This window comes from Notolepis coatsorum, assembly GCF_963971535.1.
Source record: "Notolepis coatsorum genome assembly, chromosome: 11".
Lineage (NCBI taxonomy): Eukaryota > Metazoa > Chordata > Actinopteri > Aulopiformes > Paralepididae > Notolepis > Notolepis coatsorum.
Window position 1 is genome coordinate 65,927,697 of NC_140175.1, and position 12,113 is coordinate 65,939,809.

Consider the following 12,113-nt stretch of genomic DNA (forward strand, 5'->3'; position numbering starts at 1 on the left):
GGAAGGCTAGCTCACTAAATATTTCAAAAGTATCTGTTTACCATAGCCTGCCTTCTGCCACTTGCACTCACTACATACACACTGTGATTATTGTATTGTAAATGAGAGATATTTATTTAGTTGTTTATGCTATTTACACTGTAAATGTCAGCTGCCATCCAACATGCTCATGACCCTAGAACCAAGATAGACCAGGGAAGAAAGACTGTCAGGTTTTAAACTGTGTGGGTATCAACCAAGAAGAAAGACTGTCAGGTTTTAAACTGTGTGAGTATCAAACAAGAAGAAAGACTGTCAGGTTTTAAACTGTATGAGTACTGTACCAAACAAGAAGAAAGGCTGTCAGGTTTTAAACTGTGTGGGTATCAAACAAGAAGAAAGACTGTCAGGTTTTAAACTGTGTGGGTATCAAACAAGAAGAAAGACTGTCAGGTTTTAAACTGTGTGGGTATCAAACAGGAAGAAAGACTGTCAGGTTTTAAACTGTGTGGGTATCAAACAAGAAGAAAGACTGTCAGGTTTTAAACTGTGTGGGTATCAAACAAGAAGAAAGACTGTCAGGTTTTAAACTGTGTGAGTATCAAACAAGAAGAAAGACTGTCAGGTTTTAAACTGTGTGGGTATCAAACAGGAAGAAAGACTGTCAGGTTTTAAACTGTGTGGGTATCAAACAGGAAGAAATACTGTCAGGTTTTAATCTGTGTGGGTATCAAACAGGAAGAAAGGCTGTCAGGTTTTAAACTGTGTGGGTATCAAACAAGAAGAAATACTGTCAGGTTTTAAACTGTGTGAGTCAACTTAATTGTCGGTTGGGTTCTTATCAATCAATATTTGTGTTGTTATTTCCTGCATTGTTTTGACCCTTTCGCTTATTTTCTGCATTGCTTTTATTCTGTCTATTTTCTGCTCATTTTATGTCTATTTTACTTTGGGCTGCAATTCTTATATGAAAGGTGCTATACAAATTACGTTTATTATTATTATTATTATTATTATTATTATTATTATTATTATTATTATTATTATTATTATTATTATTATTATTATCATCATTATTATCATTATTACCTATTCTGTCCACAGGTGTGTTTAGAGGCAGGAAGCCCTGTTTGATCAGCTGATCCATGGTCTCCTCGTCCTCTGCCCTGATCTCTGACACCATGTTGCAGGGAATCAGCCCCATGCGGCCGCGTACCTCCCCGCGGTAAAACCCATCCGTGTCCTTATCACCAAACACCTGGAAGGAGACGAGCGGTGCAACATACGTGTGGTTACTCACACGCATAACAGATGATCATGCACAATTTTGCTAACCCGACTAAATTACATCCATGTTGGAACAGCTCCCAGGTATAAACCGGTGTAACAATATTATTTATACTTTTATACTACGGATGTGCCGATACTAGTATAGAGACAGAGTGCCAATAGATCCCGCCCACACAGACGGGAAAACATTCCATCGCTCCCCATTGACTTTGTATTGTGTGACAGTGCCTCCTTGTCATTTCGGTCAGGTAGCAAATGTCATATACTGTGTATACAAATAATACTGTGGGTCACTGAATAGTCCATGCCAACATGTGCAGCAAGTAATGGTACTGTAAGCATTAAAAGAAAATCTGAAAGCTATAGCCTACAGTATTATGTTTGCAAGTTTTTAACTAGCTTGCTAACACATAGCTAACATTCGCTTGCTAACAGCTAACTTGCCCCATCCTCCTTTTTGTTCAAATATTTTTTTGCCATAAACACTACTTTTCCTCGCTCCTGTGGTGTGTCTAACCTGGAGATATTGACAGTATGATATATTTTTACATCATTGTTTGTCAATAAACCTGTCAATAAACATGTACTTCATGTTTATAACTAGTTAGGTTTCCCTCCTTGGTTGCAGAAGGTGGCATAAGACTGTTGGGTGGTGGTGGGATGCCAGAAGATAACTTCTGGAGCCACCGGACACTGATTCAATTGTGTGGCAGGAGGAATACGATTGGAGGATAAGAGTAAGGTGATTGACTGTAGTCTTTGAATAAATATAAGCTGTTAGGCAGCTCGACTCGAGGGGATTATTTGAATACTCAAGCTCTACCTCCCCCCCCCCCCCCCAGGTCGAGGGCCTTCAAGCGGATTCGTGCAGCAATGGGGAGCCAGTGCAGGTCCCTAAGAAGTGGGGTGACATGGGCTGACTTCGGTAGGTTTGAGATCAGGCGGGCCGCTGCGTTCTGAATGAGTTGAAGAGGCTTGGTGGCAGTGGCCGGGAGGCCAGCAAGCAGTGCGTTGCAGTAGTCGAGGCGGGAGATGACTGTTGATTGGACGAGGAGTTGGGTGGCTTCTTTTGTCAGGAAGGGGTGGATCCTTCTGACGTTGCTCAGGAGGAATCTGCAGGTTCTGGTTGTCGCTGCGATGTGAGCAGAGAAGTTCAACTGGTCGTCGAGGACAACACCAAGGTTCTTGGTGGTCGGGGACGCGGTCACAGCTGCATTCTCGACTGTGATGGAAAGGTCGGTCAGGGGGGAGGATTTTGCCGGCAGGTGGAGCAATTCTGTTTTGCTTAGGTTCAGTTTGAGGTGGTTGGTCGTCATCCAGGCAGAGATGTCGGACAGACAGGCCGCGATCCGCTCAGAGACGTGGATATTTGAGGGAGGGAAGGAGAGGAAGAGTTGAGTATCATCGGCATAACAATGATACGAGAAGGCATGAGACGTGATAATGTTACCCAGTGATTTAGTGTAGAGGGAGAAGAGAAGGGGTCTAGGACCGAGCCCTGGGGGACACCAAGGGGCGGGTGGTCGACAGGGTCCCTCTCCATGACACTTGGTAGGAGCGGTCATTGAGGTATGATGACAGCCATGTCAGCGCAGAGCCAGCCACTCCCATTTCTGCGAGGGCCGCGAGGAGGATCTGATGGTTGACTGTAGTCGTGGTAGTCATGTGATACCAGTGTTACTCTGTGTTCAGGCATCCACCAAGTACATTACTTATCCACCGCCCCCACCGGTGTATGCTTTTTATATATATAAATAAAACCCATTTAGTTCATTTTCAAATTAATTAAAAACAGACCTAGATGGACAGACACAGTGGATCAATGTAGCCATGATGTTAAAGATCAAAGTAAGCGCTCTACAGATATTGAGCGTCATTGTGTAAATTGTCTGGTGTCACCGGTAATACCGGTGTTGTCATGAGTTTATTAGTTATGGGAAATGTCACATCACTGCGACAACCCTAGTGTTGATGAGTGTGGTCAAATCAAAGTAGTTGGTCAGCAAAAACGGATACTGGCCCACCTCTAGTTAGAAAAGGATCTCCCACAATTTTTATTGTGGAACGTCTTGTGAAAGAACACCCACCCTAATGATCTGTCCCTCTTTGAATGGCAGCTCCTCGTCCGCCGCATCCGGGTTGGGAGACATGGAGAGTGGGTCGTAGTCAAAGAGAGCCACAAAAACCCGGAAGGACTCCTCAGGCTCAGACTCATCATAGTACGGAGGTGAGCGGCGCTCCCTGTTCCTGTAGCCCTCTTTTACACCAGAGAGAGAGAAAGAGAGATCATCCTGTGTCACTACACAGGCAGAGTGATAGACAGAGAGACAGTCAGACAGACAGAGAGAGATAGAGAGAGAGAGAGAGAGAGAGAGAGAGAGAGAGAGAGAGAGAGAGAGAGAGAGAGAGAGAGAGAGAGAGAGAGAGAAAGAGAGAGAGAGATATTTACATTTAGTCATTCAGCTGACGCTTTTATCCAAAGCGACTTACAAGTTATGTACAAGTCATCAGGAAGGGCACAACTCTATCAGCTGAGTAACAATGTTCATCAACGTGTTGAGTGCTAGATAGATAGATAGATAGATAGATAGATAGATAGATAGATAGATAGATAGATAGATAGATAGATAGATAGATAGATAGATAGATAGATAGATAGATAGATAGATAGATAGATAGATAGATAGATAGATAGATAGATAGATAGATAGATAGATAGATAGATAGATAGATAGATAGATAGATAGATAGATAGATAGATAGATAGATAGATAGATAGATAGATAGATAGATAGATAGATAGATAGATAGATAGATAGATAGATAGATAGATAGATAGATAGATAGATAGATAGATAGATAGATAGATAGATAGATAGATAGATAGATAGATAGATAGATAGATAGATAGATAGATAGATAGATAGATAGATAGATAGATAGATAGATAGATAGATAGATAGATAGATAGATAGATAGATAGATAGATAGATAGATAGATAGATAGATAGATAGATAGATAGATAGATAGATAGATAGATAGATAGATAGATAGATAGATAGATAGATAGATAGATAGATAGATAGATAGATAGATAGATAGATAGATAGATAGATAGATAGATAGATAGATAGATAGATAGATAGATAGATAGATAGATAGATAGATAGATAGATAGATAGATAGATAGATAGATAGATAGATAGATAGATAGATAGATAGATAGATAGATAGATAGATAGATAGATAGATAGATAGATAGATAGATAGATAGATAGATAGATAGATAGATAGATAGATAGATAGATAGATAGATAGATAGATAGATAGATAGATAGATAGATAGATAGATAGATAGATAGATAGATAGATAGATAGATAGATAGATAGATAGATAGATAGATAGATAGATAGATAGATAGATAGATAGATAGATAGATAGATAGATAGATAGATAGATAGATAGATAGATAGATAGATAGATAGATAGATAGATAGATAGATAGATAGATAGATAGATAGATAGATAGATAGATAGATAGATAGATAGATAGATAGATAGATAGATAGATAGATAGATAGATAGATAGATAGATAGATAGATAGATAGATAGATAGATAGATAGATAGATAGATAGATAGATAGATAGATAGATAGATAGATAGATAGATAGATAGATAGATAGTGTTGGCCAAAAACACCTCTCCCATAGTTTTAAGCTAGGCTAGTGGTCTGGGAGGACATTGGTATTTATCTTCTTGTCTGACTCTGGAGAAGACGGTAAGCACATTTCCCATACTGTTGGCGTGTTCCTTTAAGGACAGCCCATACTGAGTTATTTTAACACATCCTTTTAGGAGTTTATTGACAAAAGCCATCCCTGCACACATTTTGTCACAGCATATACAGGATGTGAGGACCACGAGACAAGTGTGCATAGTGAGGCATGTTAAGCATGCTGTTGTGCCCTATGGAATGAAGGAAAGGAACAGTTGCATCCTTTAGGTTAGGCGATCCATCGAAACATTCAGTGTTGCATGATGGATTTGAAAGTTGATGGTCACACTTGGCTTCGAGGACATGCAGGCCTGTGGTCTACCCATGGCATTGTCCTTTGTACATTCAACACACACACACACGCACGCACGCACACACACACACACACACACACACACACACACACACACACACACACACACACACACACACACACACACACACACACACACACACACACACACACACACACACACACACACACACACACACACACACACACACACACACACACACACACACACACACACACACACACACAGACTTATTTGAACATGTTCATAATTGAGCACCATTATGACGAAGTACTCACACACACACAGCAACACAGAGGGACAAGAGACAAGACATTATGACACACACAGCAACACAGGACTGGTAGGGACAATAGACAAGACATTATGCCACACACAGCAACACAGGACTGGTAGGGACAAGAGACAAGACATTATGACACAGACAGCAACACAGGAACAAGGATACAAGACCATATGGTAAACATGCATACTGCTGTATTTCAGCCAAATACACTACGGCTAAGAACGCAAAGTAATATTCCTTCCTAATGTAAATTATGCTATTTTATGTATTTTCTTCACTCTGACTAGCATGTTCTCTAAACGTCTCAAAAACAACGTAGTGTACAGACAAACAAACAAAGGTATGTGTTGGTTTCTGTGTTAGCTAGTATTAGCAATGTACAGTAAGGGATTCTGACAAGTTTTAAGTGTAACCTGAGCTGTCCATAGAGGTATGAACTTAAGTTAAAACACGTATAAAAAAAAAACGTGACAATGCAGCCACCTACGTTATTACTCAGTCATGCAGGAATGCCCCTGACAGAAGTGGATTGGTGGTGGGTGTGGTTAGATCTCAAAAGGGGAGGGGTTTAGCAGGCATTTGATGGGGGGTCAGTGCAGGGAAGAGTTGATGTGTGTGTGTGGAGGGGGAGGAGCATTCTCTGAACAGCAATCAGTCAATCCCATATTTTATCATCTGCAACAGTGGGAGGCAGCCATCTTGGGAGTCCCAGTTTGGACTCGCCAGTTGAGCCATTTCGGTGCAGTGCAGTGGGTCATGCTGTGCGACTGAAAGCATAACTACATGTAAATGAAAGACGGGCAGTGCCGCAGTCGCGAGTGGCCACAGGCTCGCTCCTCCCATTCTCTCACAGTTGCAAGTGGCGTTGCTTTCGTTGCTGTGCAGTGGTAGAGCGGGCGGAGCCCCGGAGAGAGAGCGCAGGCAGCAGCAACCTACCAGAGGGAGGCCTGTGGAACGGCCAAGTCCTGTGCCGCGCTACTCTGCCATAGTAAACATCCTCGTTGACGGGGGAGAGGTTCCCCTCACTGTTACTCTCTGTGGTTATTTCTACGGGGAAAACACCAATCAGACGGGGTGGGGTTATAAAAATAATAAAAACACAGCTCACCCATTGGCTCCCAGCTGGAGGTGCTGCATACGGAAATGTCCTGTTGCGGTAAATTCGAGGCTATTTTGATACCTTGATATTTTGAATTTCTGTGGGTTGGAATTCTAACAATGCTAACAGGATTCCTCAGCAACACTGATCACAAATCTAGAACGTCTTGTGCAACACGGTCTCATCAGAAAATTTTAATTAAGTACTAATCAACCACAGGAAAAAAGATACACAATGTATGTTATAGCCATAAGTAATATATCAGTGTACAGTATTGGGAGACAGTCCAAAACAAACACTGCAACCAGGGGTTGAACCAACACTCATTGCAGTCGTCGGGCGAGTGTTGTCACCACTATCTGACCATGATTATAGTTAAGGAGTTAAGGTTAGTGTTAACATTCGCTTAACAGTTATGGTTAAGATATAATGTTAGGGTTAAGGTTAGGGTTCGATCCCCAGCAGGGGAACTTAAACGTTTTCAGAAAATATAAAAAGTGAATTGGCCTAGTGATGACATAAAAGAGGCTTACAGTGCACGAAAGTTACCATAGCTCAGTGTACTGTATGTACGCTGTATCTATGTGTTCGGGAGACTCAGGTGTATAAAAACCTGATTATAATCATGTCTCACTCTCAACCACAGCGCGAGCTGTGAGTGAATTACACGAAGGGGAGCATTATGGCAGCTAGGAGACTTATTTTACGAAAAAGAGTGAGGCGCAGGCAGAAGTGGCCATTTTAATACCCGGAGGACTAGTGAAAATAAAATACATTTCCTTTTAAACAACTTTATTCTTTCTTTGCGGCCCGGTACCAAATGATCCACGGCCAGGTACCAGTCCGCGACCCGATGGTTGGGGAACTCTGGTATAGAGCCTTCTCTCTATACTCCGTTATGCGCAAGCTTTCAGACTTGCAGAGCGCATACTGGAGTAGATTATTCAATGCGACTGCCAGCCAGCTTTTGTGCGACGGAGAAATACAATAAAAATTTTGACGGAGATAAGATCATCTCCCGATTCAGATACAATTTAACACAAACGGTTCCAAAGATATTGATGTTTCTCTCTGCATATTTTCACACCGCCAACAAAGTACTGGGCCCGTTGTTTCGGAATGGATTTTGGTGCGTCTCCTAGTCCTCCTCTCATTTCATCGATACTGTGCCCCCCCCCCCCCCCCCGAAACTTAACTCAGCCCCTTCCCTCGACATTGTAGTTCTTTGAATTGAGTGCGGGGAAAAACAGCCGTACAATCTAACACAAATTAACGTATTTACAAGTCGTATTATGTTTTGCGAATAAGGAGACATATAGAGAACATCTCAAAGCACTAAAAATTGTCAATATCTCCATTTAAAAATAAATCTGAATTGCGAGACATTTTGGGGTTTTCTGGAGAATCGTGAGCTCCTTAACAAGGCGGGTTAGACCGTGCCGGGTCACAATTTTAAATATGTATATGTACTTATTTATAATACGTACACATGTTACATTTTCGATTTCAAGTGAGATCGAGCTGAAATATGACAGCTGTCTGGTAAAGAAAAACAACCCAACTGCAATTCAAAATACCAACACGTCCCTTTAATACTCTACACTAAACTATGTTGAGAATATAGCAACTATGTCAACCACTGTGCCAAATGTATCCAAAAGGCGTATGAATGTACAGCAATCTGTCGAAAGGTCTCTTAAAACATGGATTCACTTCTGCAGCCCGGAGAGACTAAATATATTCTCCTGCCTCAGGATCCAGCCTTGTTTATACATACAACAGCAGTACTAGTGTGTATAATGCAATGTGAAATGTAGCACACCATTGGAAAATACTTTACAGTGCTGCGTCTATGAAAGACAATACATCGAAATAGCATTATGCTTTTTGCCTGAAGCGTGTACTTTCCCTGAGACTCAATGTGATGTGAAAAGGCATGGGCATGGGTTCAAAGGACACAGAGAGTGATCTGTAGACACAGAGAAAGCTCACGGAGCAACACATTACTGGGGGGCACAGAGAACATCGAAAGCACAGGAAACACTCAGACTCCCAGAATTCCAGACCCCCATTTGTCTTTAGTCACGTGACTGTACTGACCAATGGATGGGACCATGAGGGGTCGTCTCTGGGGCTGGGGGCCGCCGTGCGGGATCCTCCGGCCCGTCTCCCGGTCTATTCGTCCGCCAGAGGAGGCGTTGCCCTGAAATACACAGAAACACACACATACCCACACACGCACGCACGCACACACACACACACACACACACACACACACACACACACACACACACACACACACACACACACACACACACACACACACACACACACACACACACACACACACACACACACACACACACACACACACACACACACACACACACACACACACACACACACACACACACACACACACACACACACACACACACACACACACACACATAAGAGTTTTGAAGTTAGTACTGTATATGCTGTTTTAAAAACGTTGTCTTTCTTGGAAAATCCATCCTTGGTGGAAAATCAATACACCAAACATACAGTATGCATGGACACATTTGAGTTAGAGGTTCCATCAACCTCTACTGGGGTTTCTAACACAAGCATAGAGACACACTGCTAACTTTCCCTTGTTTTTTTTAACAGAATGGGGCAGAGAGTGTGGAAAGCTGGATAGCAACATTTTAACTCCTCAAGCAAGTAGAAATTGAGTATGGGTGGGACAACAGATGGGGTCCCCTGCGGGTCAGAGGTCACCTAGCAATTGACCATATTCACATGGTGGCCATTTTGCTCTCATGTCATGCTTGGGTTGGGATTCCTTTCCACCCTCCGGGGGGGTCAATACCCCACAAGAAACAAGAAACTAGTCAGTGTGTTTTAGTTGTGATGTAGCTTAACACAGAGAAAAACATGTAGGTAATGAAGATGACACTTAAGGGTAGATTTTCAGAAGAAGGTAAAGTGAAACATGGCTGTATAAACGGACAGAGAAGCCGTCTCTAGGTTTTGTAAAGTCCCGCTCCCAAAACTTGTTAAACGCTGCACTCGTGTTCTTTTTACCTACCTGGAAACGACATTCGCAGCCAATCGAGACATTGAATTACCGCTGGGAATTCAGACGGTCTGGGTATAACAAATAGCAAAACAGGAGAAGTCTTCAGACTTCAGATCAGCTACGTGATTTTGGTTCTGGCTTTGCGAAAGCAAAGCTGTGGTAGATAACTTTTCAGCAACGGTGACACTCTGGGTTACCGAAAACTCTGCATTACGACAAGACACAAACATTTGGTGGCACACCGCTGTGAGATACCTCTTTTGACCGGTTTAAAATTGTGAGTGCGCATAACATCGCATATACCGCTGTCGGTCACGCGTTTGGGGGTGGACCAAGTGTCAGTAGGCGTGTGGCAAGAGAGTACACCAATGAAAGATTAGCCAAACTTTGCACAAAGATCATGGGTGTTGAAGCTCAAATACCAAATAAAATACAGTTGGTCATTCAATAATGCTTTTCATAAGTCAACACGAACAATTTCTAGATGAAAGTTGAAAATAATAATACTATCTAAATCTGGAGAATCCCCTCACGGATAGCAAAGTGACATTGATTCAATGTTGAAATGATGTCACAATCATCGTTTTGGTCGAGGTTGAGGATTCTATTTTAAATCAACATTGAATCAGCGTTGACAATCGATGGCCTTTTTATGTTGGAAAAGCAACATTGAATCAACATTTGACGACTACATTTCAGCAAAATGTTTACATTGATTCAAATGTTATTTACATCTCCTCCTCCTCCGACTTTGATCCAACGTTGTTTCCATGTCAGTTTGCTATCTGGGCTCATAGCATCTGTGAGGCGGTTTAAATGCTCCAAAAGAATATGGTGGTTCATCAGGGTAAAAAATAGAATACTTACCATTTCCTCTCCATCAGTTTGATTTATCGTTGTCATGCTGAAACACTCAACGTTTCTAATATGGAGGAAATGTCAACCAGGAGGAGGAAGCTCCCTCTCTAGCGTCTTTATGGAGCGTCTTTAAGGAGCGTACCTTGAGCGCGCTGTGGGAGTTGCGCCTCCTCCCTTCCTCCAGCTGCATCTCAGAGTACAGCTCCTCCTCATCCTCCTCCATGATGTCAGAGAGATCTGACCCCCTGCTGCTCTCGCTGTGGTACTCCTCACTGTGGCTGTAATGGGGCTGGTGCGCACACACACACACACACACACACACACACACACACACACACACACACACACACACACGCATATGCACACACATGTACACACAAGGATACACACACACAGACAAGCACACACACATGTTTACACACACCGACACACCGACACACACCGACACACACCGACACACACACACACACACGCACACACACACGCACACACACACACAAACACACATTGGTGCACACACAAATGCACACACACACACACAAGTATACACACACATGTACACACAAACATACAGACAAGCACACACACGGACACACATACACACAAGCACACACACGTACACACACATGAACACACATTGGTGCACACACAAATGCACATACACGTGCACACACACACACACACACACACACACACACACACAGACACAGACAGAAAGACGGACAGACAGAAAGACAGACAGACAGACAGACAGACAGACAGACAGACAGACAGACAGACAGACAGACAGACAGACAGACAGACAGACAGACAGACAGACAGACACACACCCAAGACAGGTTACCATAGGCTTGCAAAGCACCCAGAGAACAGATTGATGTTCAATCCGACAGCAGTTCATGATTTGACAAAGAGAACATATCATGTTAGCTCCATTACAACCCAATGACCAGAGATGATCTTTGTGCAAAGATGGATTACGGGGGAAAGGGAGTGACCAGACGTGTCCCTTATGAAACAGAGGGATAATTCGATTTGATCGATTTGTTTTCAAATGACAACCGAACGTAAACCATGCGTTTGCAGAAACAATAACATTGATGACGTGACGTGTCGTCATATAGTGAGCGGCCCGGCGGACGACGAGGTCTCCCCCAGAAGAAGACTGAAGGACATGGATATCCACGGCAACGTCTCAACCCACCCAGGTCTTCATCAAGATCAGGGTGTTGCCTGATGAAGACCCTGTTGGGTTGAAAACGTTGCTTTTTCGTATCCAGTGTGCGGATATACATTTTTCCTTCAGTCCTCACGTCTAACTTGATCCTGCACCTAGACAGGTTGGATCTGTGCACCCAGCTACCAGTGTTATGTATCCGTCAGTTCCAAAAAAGTCCACCCTGTCTGAAGCTTCTATCCGCCAAAACAAATCGGACACAAATCT

At 42.7% G+C, this 12,113-nt stretch overlaps 1 protein-coding gene across 1 annotated transcript in view; it reads right to left on the reverse strand.

Moving 5' to 3' along the window:
• rimbp2a (RIMS binding protein 2a) overlaps positions 1-12,113 on the reverse strand; it is a gene marked incomplete at both ends in the record, with an annotated part of 184,490 nt that overhangs the window by 12,698 nt on the left and 159,679 nt on the right. Inside the window, 5 exons of the mRNA XM_084324949.1 lie at positions 1,069-1,237; positions 3,357-3,526; positions 6,585-6,695; positions 8,848-8,950; positions 10,812-10,958. Of these exons, the coding sequence (XP_084181075.1) occupies positions 1,069-1,237; positions 3,357-3,526; positions 6,585-6,695; positions 8,848-8,950; positions 10,812-10,958 (700 nt within the window). The remainder of the gene's footprint in view (positions 1-1,068; positions 1,238-3,356; positions 3,527-6,584; positions 6,696-8,847; positions 8,951-10,811; positions 10,959-12,113) is intronic.